This window comes from Emys orbicularis, chromosome 5 (assembly GCF_028017835.1).
Source record: "Emys orbicularis isolate rEmyOrb1 chromosome 5, rEmyOrb1.hap1, whole genome shotgun sequence".
Lineage (NCBI taxonomy): Eukaryota > Metazoa > Chordata > Testudines > Emydidae > Emys > Emys orbicularis.
This window is the reverse complement of record NC_088687.1, coordinates 9674072-9697848: the sequence shown is the minus strand read 5'-3', so window position 1 is coordinate 9697848 and position 23777 is coordinate 9674072. Positions and strand designations below refer to the sequence as shown.

Here is a 23777-nt window from a genome sequence, read left to right as displayed (position 1 = left end):
AGTCACCCAACAGCCGAAAATGCCTGTGACCACGGAATTGTTTAGCTCCCATTTGTGGTCAGCCATGAAATTCCTGCTGAGAACATCCACAATCACATTCTGAGTCCCTAGGAGACAAACCACTGACAACAGGATACTGTGTGCGATGCCTCCACACACAGCGCTGGTGACCTTGTACCCCCTTGCTTGTTTATGTAAGTAAATAGTGGTGGTGTTGTCTGACATAATGAGAACATGATGGGAGTGGATGTATGGGAGAAATACATGACATGCTCTCCTTACTGCCCCAAGTTCTAGAATGTTGATGTGCATCCTGGATTCCCAAGCACTCCAAAGTCCCTTGAATCATGTGTTCGCCCATGTAGGTGTCCCATCCACCGACTGATGAGTCTGTAATGATCGTCATGGTTAGAGAGGACAGAAGGAAAGGCATCCAGGTGCAAACCTGAGCTGGGTCCATCTACTACCAAAGGGAGGAAAGAACCTTGGGAAGGAACAGTCAGTAGGGTGTCCATGGAATGGAGCATGGTGGAACAGGTTCTCTGGTGCCACAGCTGTAGACAGCAGAAGCAAAAAAGCGCGAAGGTGGTGACGTATGTGCATGCCACCACGTGGCCAAGAAGGGAAAGGCAAGTTCTGGCCAGAAGAGAAGGATTGGAAATCACTCTAGTAATCAGTTGTAGTAGGGTCAGGAACCTGTCCTCTGGTAGGCAGGCACATGCAGAGACTGTCTTGATGTGTGCCCCAATGAATTTCAGGAACTGTGTGGGGTCCACCGTTGATTTTTATATGTTTACACTCATGCCCAGGGAGGAGAGGAGTAGAAGCAGCAGGGAAGTCAATGCTCGAGCCTCCCATCTGGTCTGCACTACGACCAGCGAGTCATTGAGATGAGGAAAGATGAGGACCCCTTGACACCAGAGATGGGCCGCCACTACAGAGAAAGCCGCTGACAACAGGATACTGTGTGTGATGCCGATGCACAATCTCCAGAGGCGAACTGCTTCCACACACAGTGCTGGTGACCTTGTGCCCCCTTGCTTGTTTATGTAGTAAACAGTGGCGGTGTTGTATGACACGACGAGAACATGACAGGAAGACCCGAGGAGCAGTGGTGAGCCCGAATGGTAGAACTCTGTACTGGAAGTGCCAAGGGCCCATTGTAAATCTCAAGAACCATCTGTGGGTTGGGTGGATACCTATGTGGAAGTAAACGTCTTGCTGTATACCACATGCCTCTTTCTAGCGAAATATGATGGCTGCGAGAATGACCACATAAAACTTTGGCTTGCATATGAAGTGGTTGAAACCACGGAGATCTAGGGTTTGTCTCCTTCCCCCCTTTTTCTTGGGTACCAGGAAATAGGTAGAGTAGAACCCTGCGCCCTGAAAGGTCATGCGAACAGGCTCTATCACCCCTCTCTGCAGTCCACCTCTAAGGCATGGATACTATTGTGAGAGTTGTCTAAGAGGTGGGATTGGGACGGGGGATGTGGATGAGGTAGCACTGTGAACTTGATCATATAGCTATGTTGAACATCATACAGGATTCACGTGTCCATTGTTATTGCACTCCAGGCTGGTAGAAAGAGTGCTGGACAGCCCTGAAAGGAGTGGGTTGTATGAACTGTGGGATGCAAGATGGTTGATGGCTCTCCAACAGCACAAAGAATTATTGCTTACGCAAAGACGGAGTGTGTGATGTCAAAGACTGAGCTGACAGACCACGCAAACAGGGCCGTTGGATTTTTTGACACTTATGGGGAGGCTCATAGGGTTGGTGATGGAAGAATTGAGGAGCTCGGTGTCATTGTGCAGGAGGTGGATGATAGAATTTGAACATGGGTGTATAAATACCCAGTGATCATAGGGTGGATCTAGACTCTTTGAGGGAGTGCAGAGAATCATCAGTCTTCTAGCTGAAGAGGTGAGATTCATCAAAAGGGAGATCCTCAATTGTGTTCTGCACCTCCCTTGGGAAACAACATGAACGCAGCTAGGATTCCCTCCCCACGACGATCCCTGTAGCCACAGTGCATGAAGATGGGTCCACTGAATCCACCATGGCCTGAAGCGTTGTCCGGGTGACCAGTTTGCCTTCTTTTAAAATAGCCTGGAAGCGGGCATGAGCCTGCTAGGGAAGCTTGGTCATAATTCAAAAAGTCATATTTTGTCAGTAACGCCAAGCAATTAGAGATACGAAACTGAAGGCTGGCTGAAGAAAAGACCTTATGATCTAGGAGGACCACAATCTTTCTTACCCTCCTTGTCTGTTGGAGTGGAACGTGGGTGTTGCTGCCTGGCCCGTTTAGTACCAGCCTGAATAACCAGGGAATTGGAGTGTGGTGGGGTTGGGGGTGGGGGTGAGAAAGCAGAAACTCAGACCCTTTGTTGGTACATAGTATCTTTTTTATGTCTCTTTTGGGGTGGGTGTGCAAGTGGCCAGGGTATGCCAGTACGGGCCAGTTGGAAAATGGCATAGTTGAAGGACAGAGTGGAGAGATGGGGGAATTCCTCTTGGGCAGATCAGGAAGGTTCCATGGGCAGATATTGGGGCCAAGACCCCCAGTATGGCCAACCAGGAGGATCTTGCGGTTGCTACAGGGGTCCCCATGGAGTGGGGTACCAGTGGCTCCTGTGCTGAGGAAAGGGAGGATATTGCCACTGAGCTCATGGAGCTTTTGGGTATTCATGCCGACGGAATGGGAGAGGCAGATCACGTGTTCCATCTGAGCCCTCAGACACTGAGAAGTCAGATCCTTGTTCGAATGGTGCTGCCGTCAGAACGAGTGGATCCGAGTGAGTCGCAGGGATTTGCTCAGGAACACGACCCAAAGGTGTCAAGTCCAATGCAGAGGAACGGGGTCTCTTATGGGGCAAATGAACCAGGAGACATGGCGATGTAACCTCATCCAGGACAAACAGTACATGAGGTCCAGGAGCTGACTTGAGCCTCCCCAGTGTCAGTGGTATGCATTCCACAGATGGAACCGGGGATGGAATGGAGGACTGCCTCAGAACCAACAATTCCTGTGACTTTGGAGATACCGATCCAGAAAGGGTACATGGCTCTGTAACCGGGTCTGGTAGATCCAGTATTCTATACAACTTCTTGTCATGTTTGTGAGCCTTGGAATGCACCACTTCTCCATGCCTGGAACTCATGGAGAATGCAACATCCTTCTTGGGCTTTGAGGCAGAATTACTGTCATGCTTATGCACACGCTTCCTTGCCTCACGGCTAGGCCCCCTGCACGGGATCTGTAGTGCTCGTACCAGTAGAACCGGACCGGAGCTCCACAGTAGAAGACACGTTCCTCAACTGCTCAGGCCGATGTACCGGGGTGGTGGGGGTGTTTTCCCCAGCCTGGATCCGAGTGCGGCCTCATGGCAACCTCGATGAGGTGCTTCTTGAGGCGGAGAGTCTGGCCTTCCCAGGTACGGGCTGGGAGCAGAGGCAGATACTGCACCTCAATGAGACGTGCAGATCTTGAACCCTGGTGTCTTTGGCGTAATCCAATACCCAGGCCTAGGTGTTGGGGAGGCGGTTAGCCGGTAAAAAGGCATCCCAAAGTCCTTAAAATCCTAAAAACTACTTCTAACACTAAAACTGCTACAACAATAACAAAATACTAACTATATACAAGAGTAAAAAAGTCCTTTTTCTGTATTTAGGAAAATGCATCACAAGAGACGAGAGAATAGAAAAGGCTCCAACTCAGACCATGCGGCGGTGAGAAGGAACTGAGGGTGCAGTCGGTATGCCCCACCCTTTTATCTCCTTGGTTGACACCATGAGGCAGAGGCAAGGGCGCATGTGGACCAGCAGACTACTACTACTTTCAAAAGCTTCAGCTCAGATCGCTTGGTGCATGCGTATAACCCCCAGTGCAATACAGATAGGGACCATCATTTGAAGAAGAACTTCTATTTTCCTGACTAACTTCCTACATGACCATACTCCAAAACATAGAATCATAGGACTGGAAGGGACCTTAAGTGGCCATCTAGTCCAGTACCCTGCACTCAAGACAGGACTAAGTATTATCTAGACATCTGAATACAAAAACATTAAATTGATTCTTTAATACAATAGCCTACATTTTTCTTTTGCCAAAATGTAATATTATTAAGAGAATCTTGTCACAGGAATAACAGATATCAACTCAGGCACTCAGTTTTTCGTTTGTTTTACTTGGAATTACATACAGATCAAACTCTCACCATGTCCTGAAAGAGGTCTATTTAGAGGCCAGAATCTGGCTGTAGCTTCCCAGCTATGCCCCTGGCAAGGGAAGAGAATAACTCAGGTGGCATAAAGTTGGCTGGGCCATCCATCACCAACTGCCCTCTTGATATAGGAGGTGTCTCAGTGGTGGATAAAAACTACACTCCAATTCTCATCTGGCATACAGTCCTTAGGAATTACAGCCCGCTGGCATAAGTTAAGAGCAGTCAAGGAGCTGCTCTAATTTGTGTTGGAGCCAGAGCAGCTACAATTTGAGAATTAGGAAGCTAAACACAGGTTTGCAATTTTGGCACAGGAGATAATACGGGCTTGAGTGTCAGTCCCTTTCTGTACTAAGTTTCATGATAAAAAAATCAGTTTCAGGAAAAGTTTGACGTACCTTAGCTTTGGCAAGTGAGACATTTTCATGGTTGTTACTCTTGATGAGAAAAAATCTTGCATCTTGGAGAATATATTTAAGTTTACTGGTTTGGTCTGAAAAACAAATTTTAAATAAGCTCAAGTTTAAACTTTTAAAAATTATTTCCACTAGGTAGTGGGTGTTTATGTTTAGCCCTCCCAACCCCTACCTAAATCAAGAGTTAAAACCTTCCACCCCCAGCTTCAACCTTGAAATCAATGCCAAAGAGCACGCAATGCCAAGCTTTTATTTAAAAAAATAAATTAAAAAAAAATAAAAAATTAAGTAACTTCAGATAAAAATCAAACAGCCTAGTGATGTTCCGATATACTTGTATCCCAGCTTACAGCTAATGTGAAACATTTGCATCAGGCATTATTGAATAGAGTATTGTTAAATACATTCCCCTTTTCAAGTAAAAGCATCTCATTGCTACTTTGCTGCTCCTGCAACAAGCAAATAATTGACGTTTTTTGCACCTCTAATGACATGCAAAAATAAATCAGGATGGAGATGCATCACTGTTTACACTCAAAAATCAAGTATTCAGATTGTTATATCGGAACATTACCACTTTGACATAACATCAATGAATGGACAGAGACAATGGCTTGTGATAGGGCATGCATTAAAAATTCAAATTTAAATGATACCTTTTTGGACAGCACGAACGGAAGATGATAATTTCTCATGCTTCTTTTCTGAACCTGTGTTTAGCCAAAGTACATTTGTTCAGATTGAGCCTTGATAGAGATAAGATACAATTTCTACAGCCTTGTCACATACAATTTTCATTCATGACAAATTATTCCTCCTGGCGCGCACCCACACACACAAAAATACTGCTCAATGTGCACGAGTGTTTTGTTTTAGTTTTTTGGGTTGTTTTGGTTGTTTTTTGTTTGAACAGTTTCCTACTCAGAAAACTAGTCACTGAATCATCATCTTCCAAGTTTTTTTAAAGTGAAAATTCCACTTAAGCAACAGAATAGCATTAAAGTAACAAGAAAGCCTACTTCCCCAAAATTATCCACACAGAACATGCCAAAAGTCAATACAAAATTAACAATTAAAATATTAAGCTGCATACCCCACAAATTTCTACAGTGTTCACATTTCAAGATTTGATACAAGTCAGCATGACAGGCAGTAAAAGGGAAAAAAAATACCTGCATATGATTCTGATGCAGAACTTCCACTTCTATCAAAAACAATTGGAGAGATACCTCTAGCTCTCTTCCTTTCCTTCTTTTTCTCATCTAAAAATCCCAAAACAAAGATAAGCAGTACTGTAAATATCACACATGGAAGACAAGAATGGGATGAAAGTACTGGCAACAGATAAGTGTGATTTGTGATAACTACAAGGATATATGGTTCTAACAAGATTTAGGTTTCTGTCCTAAGGCCCCTCCTTCCCAAATATCATGTACAATAATTTACCCTAATTTTCAAACTTTTAGTTCATGAGGGAAAGGTAAACAGCAAGAAATCTGCAAGTTCCATACAAAGTTTAAGATGCAGAAGTGATTCACTAGGTTTGGGGCTGCTTTAGTTCTTCTCTCCAATGCTTTAGAAATTTGCAGTGACACCAAATAGGAAAATTGTGTTGTGACCAATGACACTACTCCTGAATGCTACTCTCTGTATTTGAAAGCTCAGAAAAGTGATAGAAGTAATAATAAATAAAAAAAAACCCACTGGGGAACATAGAAATTATACCTCAAACTTTTTTCTTGGGGAAGAAAAATTACTACAGCTTCTTTTATTTTTTAGGCTGTTCTCACTCTCTAACTCCAAATACCAACGCTGGCACCTGTGTCTAAATTAGTCAGGAGGACCAGCTATGAAGCCCTCAAAACAAGGAAGCTAACATGACAGGAACCTTTTTTAACAAGATTGTAAGCATGCTTCTCATCAAAACCAAACAATAACAAAATGCCATCAAGTGATCTCTCCATTGAGCCAAATTATATTATATGATCTTTTTCAAGATTTCATCCAATCTTCCAAGTTAGTCTATACCAAAAGAATCAAGTAATCAATAAATTTAGCAACACCCCATAAAAAGGGCTTCATTGATTCTTAAATTCTGAGAGGAATTTAATATTCCTGAAAATTAAACACTAGCAGAAAAAGCGAGAACCAGGCATGGTGCAGGCAGTTGCCATGCAATTTTCTTAAGTCCCTATTTCCCCTATTATTCTGATCCTGGACTCCTCATCATTCCAAGCTGTGTGGTGTTCTCTCAAATGAATGAGAACACTAAATGCATTTTTACCAAGACCCAGCCATGCTATCTCTCTCACTTTGGAGAAATTGCTAAGGCAATAGCCTCAATATTCCACCCAGCCACACATCTTGATTTATATTGAACTTCTTGCCATCAACTTTAAAAGATAAATCATAAGTGAATCTATATAAGAAGTGTCAAGTAGTATTGACTGCAGAAGCTTTAAGTGTTAAAACAGCAAAGCCAAATCCACTTCATCTACAGCAATTTGATCCTAGTATAGTGGAAAGTCATTATTTCCAGGCAAGCCTTAGTACTAATGTTCCATTATATTGTCTTGCTGTAAAAATTCACATAAAAAAAGAAAAAATCACCTGATGACCAAAGTCAAAGCTAATCCTCACTAGCACAAGCCAAAAAGAAGTAGTCAATCTTGAAATATCAGTAGATTGAAAACAAATAAGAAAAATCAGATATCAAGTAGTATAAGAAGAAGCAATCTACCTGAAGCATCCGAGCCGGAACCAGATCTGACTGACCCATCTGTGAAGGATGCGGATTCAGAATCAGAATCACTGGCTTCACTTCGTGTGTCATAGTCATTTCCTTCCTTTTGATCTCTCTCATCTTGTTCATATTCTTCTTCCTCCTCCTCCCCCTCTTCTTCTACCTCTTCATCCTCCTCCCCTTCATCATCTTCCTCTTCTTCCATTCCTTCCTCCTCATTTTCTGTGTTTCCTTGCTCAGAGGAACCGCTGCTGCCAGTCTCATGTTCTGAGCCATATTCCTCAGAGTTCACCTCTTCTTTAGAAGAATGGCTGGATCTGCTCAGTCTTCTATCTACGTCGTGCCTAATTCTCTGATGTTCAAAGAGAAAATCAATCAGCAGTCATAGAACACATTGTCTGGATGCACAAAGTGCCTTAAGAGAATGCGCCTTATAAAAGCCTCAAACAATTGTTTTATTTCTAAGGCTGCAATAACTTTTACTACCTCAGAACCATCTGGTGTGGAAGACTTTGCCCTTCTGTCAACATCTCTTTTCCTCATGCAAGTCTTTTCAAGTTGTCCTTTATATGGTTCCCTTGAACTGCTGCTTGACATACGGGTCTTTCGATCATCTGGGCGCTTGTTTCTATCAGACCTCTGATATTCCTCATTCTTGTACTCCGACAGTGGCTTTCCTTTTGTACTCACCATTCTTTTATTATTGCTAACTGATGAGCTAGGTGGCTTTGGAATCATTTGCCTTGATGAATGCATAGAAGGCTTCTGTCTTTTGCTTTCAGCACTTTCCATCCTGTCACTTTTTCTTTTTGACCCTTAAATAAAGACCAATAGAGACCAAGTTCAAAGTTATTTTACACATCAGATTAGACGCCTTTTTTTTACGTTTGATAATATTTCTCCTTAAAATCAGCTTTACTGTCTTGAAGTTTCAGTTCCAAAGCACTCTTAAAAATAATTAACCTTTCAAGATTATAGCATTTTACAAATATTAAGTCCTTAACCTCCCAGTCACATTCACGTTTTCCATACTGAGAGACGGAGAAACTGATGCTGAAAGGCTAAGTGACAAGCGCAAGGCCAAACAAGTTACTAGCAGAGCTGGGACTGGAAAAGAAGACTTCCTTGTTCCTACTCCTGCATTCAGGTTTACTAGACCAAAAAATAATTGTACGATATCAGCTATATCTGCAGAAAACCCAGATTCACTGTGATCTTCAGCTAAAGAGAAGCCCTACTTTATTATGTTTGTCCAGAAGGTCAGAGATTACATTATAACGCAGTTGCACAAAAACCGTTTGGGATTCCATTACCGGGGGTATGAACACTGTCACCTTGCAGTCTTTAATCATCCTGCACTGTAAAATTTTGCTGTCTACTTTTTAGCAAGGTATCTGAGTAGTAAAGCCACATACCCTTTTTCTCATTTTTATCTTGCTCACTATCAGGATTATACAGCTCATCATCTTGGTCTGGAGCATCAGTCAAAATGTCATCCAGAACATTCAGTTCACCATCTGAAAATAATGTACATACATTACAAATATTATTGACAATAATCCATTTTGAAGAAATTCTCTGAAAGTGTTTGTAACCAGCATTAGTTTTTATGTCATTATATTTACGAATGCATTAACACAGCAATGAAACTTTACAGCTTTTCAATTTCCTTCTTGACTTTAGCTTCAAGTGTCAACAAAATTCAACCTGAGAGTGTTGCAAGGTGAGAGCATCAACCTTTATGAGGGTCAAAGTCCAGCTCACTTTTGTGATATGGTCTCTGCCAAAGAGAGGGATTATGGGACTTGCAGTCCAAATGTCATGGGAACTGCATGCTGCCATCAAAGCATGCGAATAACAAAAATTCCAGACCAAGGAAAGCAGCAAAGGGAGATGACAGAACTTAATGACTCTGTCAAGGAGACTGGGGAAAGGCAGGAGGGCTCATCTTGTCAAAGGAAAAGTGCTTAAAGGGAAACACATGCAAAAGAAGCCTGGCAAGGAGCCAAAGGCCTGTTTGAGAGCCCTACGTGAAGAGGAGTAAAACCCTGCAAGAGAAGGAAGTGTCTATTCAGACTCTGATGATGCTCTGGTCACAATTTTGAACTCCATTAGCCAGGGGTCACAGACACCAGAGGCTTCTCTACCAGGAATACAGCCTTTCGCATCTGAAAGTTCTACAGGAACTAAGCAAGAAGGGAGGCTGTCTGAACAGAGTGAGACTAACAAAGTATCAAGGGGTCACTGGGGGTAAGTTCCCAGCATGCAACTTTCTCTATCCCATAATTCACACTTTTATTTTAAAGAGAGATCCCACAAACCCACATGGCACTGTCCACCCTCTGACTGCAGGATGAAGTCTGCACAGCTCTGTATAGTCTCATGAATGTTGCAAATACAGGACGCATTATCCTCCAGTATTATCAGAGATGCAGGAAGAACCACAACAATGGGGGACATGATGATTTTTTCGAGGACAGACTGCTGATGGACATAGTGAAAAACAATTCAAGGCTGTTGGTGGCATTCATGAAGCAGCTGCAGACGGCGGAGCACCAATTCTGGGCCCAAGAAATGAGCACTGACTGGTGGGATCACATCACAATGAAGGTTTGGGATGACTAGAAGTAGCTGCAGAACTCTAGGATGCAAAAAGGCCATATTCCTGGATCTGTGCACAGAGCTCACCTCTCCAGTGGATGGACAACAAATGAGACAGTTCGGAAGCGAGTGATGATTGCACTATGAAAGCTTGCAATGCCTGATTGCTACTGGTCAGTGGGAAATTATTATAGAGTTGGAAAATCCTCAGTGGGGGCGGTTTTCATACAAGTGTGTAGGGCCATTAATCATGTCCTGCTATGCAGGTCTGTGACTCTCCGCAATGTGCAGGACGTCATGGTTGAATTTGCAGCAATGAGGCTGCTGAATTGTGGTGGGACAAACAAACGGCATGCCTACCCCTGTTTTGGCACCACCACCTTGCCACAGAGTACATCAACAGAAAGGGCTTCTTTTCTGTAGTTTTGCAAGTCTTGGTGGATCACCTGGGATGTTTCACTGATATCGGTGTGGGCTGGTCAGGGAAGGTGCATGATGCTTGCAACTTTAAGAACACAGGACTGTTCGGAAAGCTGCAAGCAGGGACATTCTTTCCTGACTGGTGGATTACCACTGGTGATGTTGAAATACCAGCAGTAATCCTGGGGGACCCAGCATACCACATGCTCCTCTGGCTCCTGAAGCCATATACCAGCCACCTTGACAACACCAAAGAAAGATTCAACTACCAGCTCAGCAGGTGCTGAATGACAGTTGTGCTTTTGAAGGCATGTTGGTGTTCGTTTATTCACTGCGATCCAATCTTGTGAGAGAAATACCCCAATAGTGATAGCTGCCTGTTGTGTCCTGCATAATATTTGTGAGTTTGTAGTGCGATATGACAGACTGTGCTCTACGTAGCCCTGAAATTCTGGGGCCTGTTAAGAATTGTGTAGTGCTTGGTGTACATTCACACCCCTGTCATCCAATGAATTATTCTGTTCTCCTCTACCTTTATACACTATCACACTTTCACTGAGACTATGAATTATGCGGTGCTTGCTGTACATTTACACATGACTAGGGTGTTTTCTTGAACCTAAGAGATCTGTGGTGCTGTACACTTACAAATACTGAGTGCTCTGAGTACTGCTATACATTCTGCAGAACATGTGGTGAATGAATAAAGATGAGTTTGACTAACCAAAGCAGTGAAAAAAGTGCTAAAAAAGGACAATACAATACAAACTTCCCACATAAATTAACCAAATGCAGCTTTATATTTAGAATGGCAAACAATTTTTGTCCATTTCAGTGCAGAAATGCAGTCAATTTTAGCGACACATACACAAACCAGTGCCTTGAATGCAACAGTAAGTGACTGAGACATCCCTGAAGCCTGCCCTGCATCCGAAAGTATCTGGAAATTACTTGCCTCTTTCCCTCGGCAGTATAAAACTTTATAGAGGTCTTTGCCAGAAAGGACTAGAGTTGCTGTACAGTAACTCCTCACTTAACGTTGTAGTTATGTTCCTGAAAAATGCAACTTTAAGTGAAACGATGTTAAACGAATCCAATTTTCCCATAAGATTTCATGTAAATGCGGGGGGTTAGGTTCCAAGGAAATTTTTTTGGGGCAGACAAAAGGCATTATACCGTATACTGTACAGTACTGTAAGGTACTGTGGTTTGGAAGTGCCCCTGGCTTACCTCACACAGGCACAGCCCACTGCAGGCAAGGACACTAGGAAGCATCTTCCCAGCAGCATCTTCCCCGGAGAAGAACAGGCACCGACTTTGCCGGGGGATGCTCCAGGCCCGCCTCTTCCTGTCCCAGCTCCACTCCAGTCCCACCTCTTCCTACCCCCACTCCACCCCCGCTCCTTCCCCCCACCCCCAAAGTCCTAAGCGCCGCCAAACAGCTGCGCTTCCCCGCTCCTGCCCCACCCCCCAAGAAAGTCCTAAGCGCTGCCAAACAGCTGTTTGGCGGCAGGGAAGCACTGGGAGGGAGGGGGAGGAGGCAGAGAAGAGTAACTTGTGCAATGCTCCCTTGTAAAGTAAGATTCTGTGGAAGAGCAACGACAAGCAGTGGACAGAGCAGGCAGCCAAACGACCTTATAAGGGAGCATTGCACAACTTTAAATGAGCATGTTCCCTAATTGAGCAGCGATGTAACTTTGAAACAACGTTAAGCGGGAGTGAGTAGTTACTGTACTCACTCATCATCAGGAAGATACGGAGTGCATTCTTGCAGGAAATGGTCTGGGGAAGGTTTTGGGGAAAGACCCTAGAGTCCTACCAAATAATGCTGAAGACTCCTGTGTTTGAGGCAATCAGGCGCCAAGCAGAATCAGAAGGACCCTACTCTCCAAAACTAGCCTGTGTGCCTGTTTCAGAAGATTCTGAACTGCACAATAATCAGAGGTTTTGCTGCTTAGGGTTAAGGGGCTTGCAACTCTCCCATTTTTGAGGAAAAAGAAGCCACACATTCTGATTCTGTCCTTACCGGACATGTTTGAATCCAAACTCATTAGTATAAGCACTTGCCCCCTAGGGTGGGGGGGAGAAGGAGAGGAAAATATAGTCTAGCTTTTGCTATAGTATTTGAGACACCCTTTTGCCAAAGAAGCTCCCTATGTCACACAGCAGGTCCTCAAGCTCTAGTGAGTCTAGTTACTGAGTATTCAAGTCTGACAGAAGCAGACACTTGTTTCTGTAGGCACCTAAGCCCAAGGCTGATGTTCTTGCTGCTGTTACCAACAAATGACATCAGAACCACATACCTGGTTGTGTAAGTGCTCATAAAATCTGCCAGAATTCTTTGTGCTTTTCCACAACAGTACAAGCCCTCTTCCATAGCTTGAGCTGAGCTTTGTCCAGAAAGGACAGGTAGTTTGCAACAAAATCTGTTGTCACTGTAGCCCAACAAAATATTTTTCCAGGGACATCTTAATTCTCAGTCTAGGGAAGCCAAGCAGCAAGTCTCAAATCTTATCCCCGGCCATAGCGCACTGCCATCAGGCTTGTGGTGAAGCAGCAGCATTCCCAAACAAGTTGTATTTTTGCTTACGTCGCTTTAGCAATATCCACAGTGGAGTAACGGTACTATCACAACTCCTTCACCAACTAGCTCAGAACTGGGTGCAGGGATATTGCAAACTTAAAGGGTGATTGTTCCAGTTAGATCTTTCAGGAAAACCCCAGGGCTAGACAGGAACCAAATTATAATTGGTGACTTTAGTCATCCATTCTAAAATGTGTGGCAAGGTTGATCTTCCAGGTGGGTTCCTTGTCTTTTTCCTCTGTGGATGTACATTTGGTTCTGAATCTCCAGTTTCCCGAACAGCCAAAGAGCACTTCTTCTGTTCAACGGAGCAACCCAACCCACCGATTACATGGTGCTACCTCAATGTGTATGTGCATGAGGGATAGCCAGCACTGCCAAAGCAAGTGGTGACACGAGCTGACCTAGTTACTACAAGTAGTACCACTGATAAGAATCACCACTAGCTCAGGTTGCATTAAGACATGTTTCAGATACTCCTATGGCACCAAGCTTTCAACCAGCCCTAGTACAGGCCATTGCTTTGAAGCCCTGAGAACAGTTAAAAAGTGCATAATGCAATCAAAGCAATCTACATAAATCACATAATGAGCCGACAATAGCTCTAGCTATTGTCTCCTAGGGTATGCAAGCTCCCCCACCCCATGCAACTATGCTATTCAGACAGTGACTGCTGCAGGCCTTGTATGTAGTAACTGGTAGGCAGAGAATGAGCAATAATGGTTGTAAGTTGGGGTATAACCCTTTTGGTGTTTGACTAGGGGTATATCTACACTACAAAACTATGTTGACCTAAGTTACATCGACATACAGCCACCACAATTATGAAGTCGCTTTTGCAGGTCCACGCTACGTTCCGTGTGTCGGTGGTGCACGTCCTAACCAGGAGCGCTTGCACCAATTTAACTGTTCGTGTGGGGCATCCTGTGATGGCTTCTGAAAGCCAGCAACACTCAATGCAAGCAACGCAGTGACTGACATTGTGTCTACCTAAGCGCTACTGCTTCTCGAGTTATTAAGTCGGCATAGGAGAGAGTTACATTGGCAGAAGCAAGATTTTAGTGTAGACATTTACAGATTTAGGTCCCTGTAAACTGCCCTGCGTCAACCTAACTCTGTAATGTAGACCAGGGCTAAGGCTTGTTTTTGACACATTCAGATCTGTTATGCTCAACCAGTACACAATCCAGATTTCAGAGCGGTAGCCATGTTAGTCTGTATCAGCAAAAACAAGGAGGAGTCCTTGTGGCACCTTAGAGAGTAACAAATTTATTTGGGCATAAGCTTTCGTGGGCTAGGAGCCACAAGGACTCGTTTTTACAATCCAGATTAAATAGCTCCTCTCAGTGTTAGTGGAGCTGAACATACCACCCATAACAGAATTTGTATCTGCTATGAGTATTTTCAGAGCATCAGACTTATAACCACCAGTGCTATTATTACAGTATACCCATGCATGACTTGCAGCTTAAAGACCTAGTTAAAATAATATACTTATTTAAAAATAATTCTTACGTATGTTACCCACTGTGTACCAGAGTATTAAAACTAGAAAAAAAACCATCGACATGTTTGCTTTTTGCTCAGCACTGAACAGTAAAAAATGAAATTTATCAATCAATTTTCTTTTTCACTTATCATAGATTTGCTGTAACATTTGGTTTGCAAATACTATGGGGAATTTATAAAAGCTTGTATTTACAATTCCGAAACCGGGGGAATATATTAACCTGGCAATGTAACTTTTTACATACCATATCAGCAAGTACACATGCACATGGCAGTAAGCATCATCAGAGCACTAGGTACTATCATATTGCAGTATTGGTTCCAAAAGGCAGAGAAGCAGACAGACACCAGAGGAGATGGCATGACTGGAGACAAAGCTCACAATTCCCTTTTGATGTTTGAATGTGATGTATTAAGTAGTACTAACATGCACATATAGCTACGGACTCATTGTCATTACCATCACTATGTATAGCCATGCTCATCCTTTGAGCAACACTAAGAAAGTTAGAAAGAGAAAAGGCTGGTTTGAGTACGCAGCTAATTCTGCCAATCACAGGACTGTTCACTTTGATATACTGCTAATAGGAAAACCCCAAGAGTTACAAACACCAAAATTATGAACTGATCAGTCAACCACCTCATTTAGAACCAGAAGTACACAATCAGGCAGCAGCAGAGACAAAAACAAACAAACAAAGAACAAGTATAGTACAGTACTGTGTTAAGCACTCATGGAAAATAAAGGGAAAATTTAAAAATAAAGATTTGATAAAGTAAGGAAACTGATTCTGTGCTTGTTTCATTTAAATTAAGATGGTTCAAGGCAGCATTTTTCTTCTGCATAGTAAAGTTTCAAAGCTGTATTAAGTCACTGTTTAGCTGTAAATTTTTGAAATAACCAAATTAATGTTTTGTTCAGCGTTATGGACATTTCAGGGTTACGAACAACCTCCATTCCCAAATAGTTCATAACTCTGACGTTCTACTTTGGACATCTCAAACTGTACTCAGCCAATCTAAGCAATGTAATACTTTGGCCTAACTTCGGTGGTTGGGTGGGCTGTTGGTGGCCTGTGATATACAGGACATGAGACTAGATCAGGGATTCTCAAATGGGGTCACGAGGTTATTACCCAGATGTCATGAACTGTCAGTCCTGTGCCTGGCGGGGTCATGAAATGTCAGCCCCCATTAAATTAAAAAACCCTGTTTTAATTTATAAGCGGGGGAGGAGGGTGTCACACTCAGGCCTGGTCTACACTAACCCCCAAATTCGAACTAAGGTACGCAACTTCAGCTACGTGAATAACGTAGCTGAAGTCGACATACCTTAGTTCGAACTTACCGCGGTTCAGACGCGGTCCACACGCGGCAGGCAGGCTCCCCGTCGACTCCGCGGTACTCCTCTCGCCGAGCTGGAGTACCGCAGTCGACGGCGAGCGCTTCCGGGATCGATTTATCGCGTCCAGACCAGATGCGATGAAGTTCCGGGTTCGATTTGATTGCCAGCTGTCGAACTACCGCGGTAGTGTAGACCTGGCCTCAGAGGCTTGCTGTTTGAAAGGGGCCCTCGCCGCTACAAGACGTTTGAGAACCACTGTACTAGATGATCTGGTGGTCTCAAACTCTATAGACTCTACTGAGGCGTCTACCGTTTCCCTGATATTTAGTCCATTTCCCCCCCTTTCAGTTATTCCAGACTATTACTCTGTGGTGCACATCACCTTGAGAAGAGCTACAACATTTATAAATATAAGACGTCATCTCTAAGTTGTTACATGAAGGGGCCTCACAGCAGCTACAGCTCCTACCTTGGAATCTGTGCACACAGAAACCCCACTAGAGTAAAAGGGAGCCTTAAACAAGGGCATGCAGAGCAATGGCTGCCCCCCCCACCCCACCCCCAAGGCATCACTGCATGATGGGGTAATCTGACGTGCATACAATACAAATAAATGGTACAAAGCTTAAAGTAGTGGTTATTCCCACCTCAGGGCAGTAACACGTTAGTCTAATCGAGCAAATTATGTATACAGCCCACCCAAGGGTTTCACAGATGGATCTACATCCAGTCCCTTCATCCCTAGAATAAGGTTGACACTTCCGAAAAAAATTATCAACGATTTTTGTAATTATTTTAATTTATTCTGGTAAAACCAAAATGAAAATCTCCCCTCTCCTCCCACCACAGCTGACACCCCCCCGCAAGCCAGTCCCACCGTATCCCCTCCATCTCCCACAGGACAGCTGAGCCCCCCCGCCAGTCCCTCCGCCCCCGCAGGGCAGCCCCCCCCGCCAGTCCCACCGCATCTCCTCCATCCCCCACAGGACAGCCGACCCTCCGCCCCCAGCCAGTCCCCCCACCTCCATAGAGCAGCCGCCCCGCACACACACAGCCAATCCCCCCACCTCCCGCGCAGGGCAGCCGCCCCCCGCAGCCAGTCCCCCCACCTCCCCTCCGCCCCGCAGAGCAGCCGACCCCCCACATACAGCCAGTCTCCCCCACCGGTCAGCCGCCCCTCCCCCCTCACAGCCAGTCCCCCCTCCCCGCAGGGCAGCCGCCCCTTCCCATAAGGGCCCCCCTCCCCCACGCAAGGCGGTGCAGTCCCCCCCCCCCCCGGGCGAGGCCCGCTACCTTTCTCCTCCCGGCTGTCCGCCGCCATCCCGCCGCCTCCCCTCAGGGGCCGGCCGCCTCGCGCTCTGCTCACAGCGCCGGCGAGGTGGGACGCTGGGGCGCGGGGCGGAGCGCTGGGGCGCGCTGCAGAGGCGGGCGCGGAAAGAGACAGGGCTGCGGGGTCTCGTTGCGGGCCGGGCCGGGCCGCGCCACCGAACGTCTGGCTCGAGAGCCCCTAAGATGGAGGCTGCTTCCTGCGTGAAACAATCCCCCTCCCACAATGCACCGCTTTGTTTACGCTTCTGGCGTCACAATGCAGGCTGCGTGTGACCTCAGCGCGTAGAGTCCGCCCGGAAGGGCTCCAGGCCATCAGGCGAGGCAGGCCTTATCACGTGACTCTACAGGGCGCCCTCGGCCGCCGCCATCTTGCGCCGGGCTGGTGCGTCTGCCCCGCCTGCGCCCCCTGCCGCAGAGCCCGGCCCTGGACGAGCGGCTGGGCCGGGGGCAGGAGAGGCGGGGCGAGCGCAGCGGCCCTGGTTGCCTGGGGCTGTTCGAGCCTCCGAGCAGAGGCGTTAGCGGCGGGTACCCGGCCTGGGCCAGTCCCCAGGGATCGTCGCCTCCCGCTGCGCAGCCCCCCCCCCCCCCCCGGGGTGCTGCGCGAGGCAGGCGTTTGCAGACGTTAATGTGCGGGTAGAACCCCCCCCTCCCCGGAAATGGGCTGCAGAGCTGCTGGCCGCCACTAGGGGCTGCTGGACCCGGCCGAGGAGGGGATGGGAGGGTCCCCGTGCAGGGGGCGCTGCAGGCCTGGGGCTCTAGGAGGGGAGAGTCTGAGAGTGGCGGGGCGGGGCGGGTGTGTGTGTGTGGTCTGGGGGCCTGGGGGGGGGCATAGCTGGGCTTTGGGGAAAAGGGGGTGTCAGTGTCTGACCCCCCCATGCCCCCCGGATGGTCTCTGGGGGGGTGGAGGGGGCAGAGCAGCAGGAAGTGGGTTGTTGTAGGAGTTTCTTTAACTCTCTACTCCTGGGGGAGTTTTTGTGTGTGTCTGTTGTTACAGACCTATTTGCTGACAGGTAGTTTGAAATAAATTACCCAAATAATTGAAACTGGTGTGATTATCTAGTGTTATTTTGACAAATAACATTTGCAGCATTTTAAAATATTGTGCGCAGCATTTGGCGCACAGGGTACTGCTCTGTCAGCAGGTGGGGCTGGGTAGGTTGCATGGACAGGCCTAGGCAGGCTGTTTCCCTCTCTGCATCCTCGAGGGAAAGGTGAGAGAAGGAAACTAAGCTAAATAGCAAAACAACTGGTTAGAAATAAAACTGTCAGTGGTTTTTAACTTGTGGCCCCTGGACTCCTAGGAGGTCTGCCGGCTAAGATTTCTAAAGGTGTCTGTTGCACCATTCAAAATTATTTAGGGGTCTGCAAATGAAAAAAAAGTGTTAAACCCCTGCTGGTAAATATTATTCAGAATGTTATAAAAAAGATACAACCTGCCCCTACACCCACATTCCTTCCCTTTGTGAGCACCACCATCTTCAAGTGATTGTACTCCTCAAATTACAGAGCTGTGGGTATGTCTAGACTCTACACTGCAATTAGACCCCTGCAGCTGACCCGTGCCAGCTGACTTGGGCTAAAGGGCTATTTAATTGTGGTGTAGATATTTGGGCTGGGGCTGGAGCCTGGCTCTAGGGCCTTTTTTGAGGTGGGAGGGTCCCAGAGCTCGGGCTGCCTCTTGAGCCTGAACATCTACGCTGAAATTAAACAGTCCCACAGCCTCAGTCAGCTGGCATGGGCCAGCCACAGGTGTCTAATTGCAGTGTAGACCTGTCACACCATCATAGCTATACTGGCAGAGTCTCCCGATGTAGATGCAATGTATGCGGACAGAAGGACTTTTTCTTTTCGCATGGCTACATCACCTCCCTGAACGGTATTATCTACGATGACATCTTCTGTTGGCATATTTGTGTCTACACTGGAGGTTTTCTTGGCATAGCTATGTTGGCTTGGGGGTTTGATTTTATCCCCCCACGCCTCTGACAGACGTCGTTATGCCAGCAAAATTTTGTAGCGTAGACCTGGCCTGAGTGAAGCTTTTTCTGTTCTCTTCCAGTAACTAAGGAGCAGGAGTGAGTTGGGCTTGCAAATCAAGGAGAGATGACCTAGGCCAGGTCTACAGTACAAATTTTTGCTGGCATAACCCCATGTGTGGCTGTATCTGTACTGACAGAAGCAGTCTTGTGTTGGTTTAGCTAATGTCATGTAGGGAAGTGGTGTTACCTTGCCAACAGAAAAACTCCTTCAGTCCTCATATGCTGCATCTCCACTAGGGCTCTCTGCCAGTGTAGCTATCCCAGTATAGCTGTGCCAGGAAAGCATTTTACTCCTGGGGGAATTCTGCGCCACTGCACATGAGCAGAATTCATGTCCCCCACATATCTCTTTGCTTCCCTGCAGAAAAATGACTTTCTGACAGGGAAGCCACAAGACTGGTCATGCGACCCTCCACAGCAGTATGTTTTGGGTGCCCAGGGCAGCCGGCAGAGAGGTAAATCACTATGGGGCAGAGGGCAGGACTGGGGAAGACCCAGCTGGTGGCTCCTATCCTGTGCTGGGCTCAGCTGCTAGTCCCTGCTGGGCTGGGGAGGATGGGACTTCCTCTTCCCCTGCACGGCATCCGGGGTCGGGTCAGACCCACCCCCAGATTTCTCCCCAGGCTGCAGGAAGCTCTGAACTGCCCCCCCTCCCACCCTGCTTCCTGCACCCATTGCTCCTCAGCTGCAGGGGGAGAGATGACTGTACGGGGAGCTGCTCCCCCATCCGCCCAACCCCCGTGCACCCAGAGGCCCTCATACCCAGACCCTCCTGCAAGCCTCCTCCCCTCTCCCCCTCCCCCGCACCCAGTGTAGAGGGAAAAATCCTAAAGCCATCTAATCTGCCTAGTGATCAAGAGTCCATATAAGGCAGTGTTCAGATCAGTGGTAGAGTACGGAACAGGTAATTAAGGGTAGGCCATTCACCCCATAAGGGTTACTTAGAGAAGGGGATATACTTCCTTACTCGCATCTGATCCATCTTCTATAGAGTTCGCTTACTGCACGCACGACGTCACAGGTATTGGGGAGCGGGAAGGATTTAACAGCTTACCTGAAGGAATGATAGTCTGATCCTGTCTCAAGACCCTGCTTCTATCTAAGAGATCAAGTAGTCCTGTGGTGCTCTGCCACCCTAAGGAGAAGGAGACATCAGAAAACCAAGCTGCTAGAGATGGTATTGTGATCACTACTTGTCTGCATGCGTAGTTCCCTGATTGTTACAGCCTGCCTTGTTTTATTATCTGCCTGGTTGTCCTTTGTTTTACCTTGTTTGTTCTGGGAGTCCTTTCCACACACCCCCTTTAATAAACTCTGTTGTACCTTTATTTGTTTGAATTTTATGTGGAGATACAAGCCCCCGGTGATAGATACGGTTAGGAGATGAACCTGAGACTGAAAGATCTGGACCACTTTTAATTTTTACTCCTGTTTCGGTCAACACCAGGACCACCCCTGCCAAGCCCCACTCCCCCTGCACCTGGACCACCCCAACGAGTCACCTGGATCCCCACCCCACTGAGCCCCATTCCCCCAGCATCTGTCCCCCCCCACTGAACCCTCCACACCCAGACCCCCCCTGCTGAGCTCTATCTCCCCCCACACACACAGATCCCCGTCCCCCACTGAGCTCCAGCAACCTTCATCTGGACCCCCCCCTGCAGAGTCCCATTACCGTTGCACCAAGAACCCCCCAACAAACCCCTGTGCATCCAGAAACCCCTGCACCTGGATCCCCCACTGAGCTGCCCGCACCCAGATTGCCCCACACAGAACCCTCTCAACCCACACCTGGATCCCCCCGCACTTAGAATTGTTCCAAAACCTCCATCAATATCGCAATCTGGAATGATTCCTCAGATTTGTCACCTAAAAAGAATGGCTCAGGTGTGGGAATCGCCCTCACATCGTCTGCAGTGAAGACCGATGGAAAGAATTCATTTAGCTTCTCTGTAATAGCTTTGTCTTCCTTGAGTGCTCCTTCAGCACCTCGATTGTCCAGTGGCCCCACTGATTGTTTGGCAAGTGTCCTGCTTCTGATGTACTTAAAAAAAATATTTTTTTGCTATGTTGTTATACAGTTGTTAGAGTTGGCTCATGTGAAGCTTTAGAATACCCAGTTGATTACAATGTAAGCTTGATCTTGATCTGGCACCAGTTCTTAGCTCTATTCAGTCTTACAGGTGGACTAATGGGTATTAGCTTGTAACCCTACAGATAAGGTGGACCAGATTTTCATCCTGGTATTGGTTGGGATTTTGTTTTTGTTCCCAGAATTTGCAGGCACAACTAATGGTAGAGGCAAATTATTTGCTGGAACACTGCAGCTAAGGTCTCTTGACCATAGATACCAGATTTACGAGTGCAGATGCTTATACATCTAGATGATCTAAATTGAGCCTGCAGTTATTTCTGCCTGCAATTCACAGGTGCAAAAGCAAAGGACAGTGTTTAACCAACTGGACCAGTGTTTACAGACCACATCTAATATGGAGGCACAACATTTAAAAAAACAAAACAGAGATCTACAGTTAGGTGCCTAGCTGCATATTTTTAGGCACATCAGTGAATGGCCTGATTTTTAAAAGTTCTCAGCCCCCCAGCAAGCCCCATTGACTTCACTGGGAGATGCTGGCAGCTCAATATTTTTGAAAATCAAGTTGTCTATTTAGAAGCCTAAATAAGGATTTAGGAGCTTAAAACTAGGCTTCCTATTTTTGAAAATCTTGGCCTGGAGTAGCAACATCTGGGCAGGAATGAGTCGGCTAATGTAGGCTACTTCTGGAAAGTTTCGTAAGACCTCTACAGAGTTTCAGTGACATTTAAATAGCTTATCTCATTTAATCTTCTGCCAGTAAATGTCACAAACGCTGTGTTAGTATGAATCCTTAGGTTCATTACAGTAGTAATCCACCAAATCTAGTTGCATTGCTGGAATCAGCAGCATTCAGCCAGCCACAGTCCCTAATGACAGCCTTATCTTTCAGCTGGAATTTAATTAATTAATGTGTTATTTTCCTCTCTCTTTCCTACTAAGGGAAGTAATAATATGTTAATTCAGTCCAAATGCCAATTATTTTGCTTATAATTATTTTCTATATCTGATGACGAGATGTGTCAGCACTTACACATTGAGGGAAAAGATTTAGTCCCATTGACTTCAGTGGAGCTATGGTGATTTACACCATCTGAAAATCTGGCTCATCAACTTACATGGTGTTAAGTCTATTTACTCCAGCTAAGGATTTGGCCCATCATGTTTCTGCTTATGTTAATGGCAATAATGACAGTAGAAAAGTGCCTAAATAAACAAAATTATTCTTCTTACACCCTTACACCACAGGTTATTTTATTATTATTATTTATTTATTACAGTAGTGCCTAGGAGCCCCACTCATGGACCAGAACCCTATTGTGGTAGCCACTGTACAAACATGCCACAGAAAGATGGTCCCTGCCCCCAAGGAGTTGACGTTGTAAGTACTATCTGCTTCCTTCTTGCACAGAAAATCAAAAATGCACAGTACATTTGTTGCCATTAAAAGCTTGACAATTAACACAGTGGGCCAAATTTTCTGCTGGTAATGGGCAAAATTCCATTTAAGTCATGTCCATTTACAGCAGCAGAGAATTTATCTGTATTTTGCAATATTCCAAATTCTGGGTCAGATCCTTGGTGTAAATTGATGTAGCTCCATTGTAGTCATTGGGGTCAGAGTCTCAGTTGGTGTAAATCAGGATAGCTCTACTGAAGTCCGTTTACACCAGCTGAGACTCTGGCCCTGTAAGTGCATTGTAGGAGAGGAAATGTCACAAACAGCAGTGTTATGATGTGGCTGAAACCGTGTTAGGATTGAGTTAAAACCTCATTGAGATTGGTAGGTGTGAATACTGCCTTCAGTTAACATAACTCTGAGGATAAGTTGATCAAAATCCTCCATCTAAGACAAAATGGTTATGTGAACCTGTCCAGGACTTTTGGACTCTGTGGGCGGAGGGGTTTTTGCTAAGTTATTGTTTCAGGTAAGGATGTCTGTATGAGGGGAAAGGAGAACGCAGAACCACAGAGAGAGAGATCAGCATGAAGAAGTCCAAGCAGAAGCCTGTGAGCATGGCATGACCCTGATATAAACCTAGAGAGAAGTTCTGGGTCAGGGATACGGTCTGAAAAGAAATACGGGCCTGTAAGTTAAAAAAATATTCCTTTAGTTTCTTGTTCCTTCTGCATTTGGAGAAGCAGGATTTTGTACATTCCTGGTAAATAAACGAGACGGAATAAAAGAAAATACCAAACTCCATAAACAATTTCGACTCCTATCTGAAATATCTCTAGGGCCCCAAACTTTGACAAGCTGCTTGGATAAAAAAGGAACAAAAAAGCAACAGTAATTGTATCTCAACATGGTAATTTTCATAGTTCCAATTCCCAGCTAATGTAACTGGTGTAACCCCATTCAATGTAGCTACACTAATTTATGACAGTGAGCATCTGGCTCCATGTTTTCAGTGGTGACCACTGCAATTTTCATCATTGTTTTCTTTTGTCACATTTACAGTTGAA

General features: G+C 45.8%; 1 protein-coding gene across 1 annotated transcript in view; it reads right to left on the bottom strand.

Annotated features, from left to right (window-relative positions):
- Positions 1-17211, bottom strand: part of YTHDC1 (YTH N6-methyladenosine RNA binding protein C1) — a 33860-nt gene extending 16649 nt beyond the window's left edge. Inside the window, exons 1-7 of the mRNA XM_065404930.1 lie at positions 17142-17211; positions 8805-8906; positions 7876-8204; positions 7387-7741; positions 5819-5908; positions 5303-5356; positions 4629-4723 (exon numbers count right to left, since the gene is read on the bottom strand). Coding sequence (XP_065261002.1) covers positions 4629-4723; positions 5303-5356; positions 5819-5908; positions 7387-7741; positions 7876-8204; positions 8805-8906; positions 17142-17169 — 1053 coding nt within the window. The 5' untranslated portion in view covers positions 17170-17211. The remainder of the gene's footprint in view (positions 1-4628; positions 4724-5302; positions 5357-5818; positions 5909-7386; positions 7742-7875; positions 8205-8804; positions 8907-17141) is intronic.
- Positions 17212-23777: the final 6566 nt, after the last annotated feature.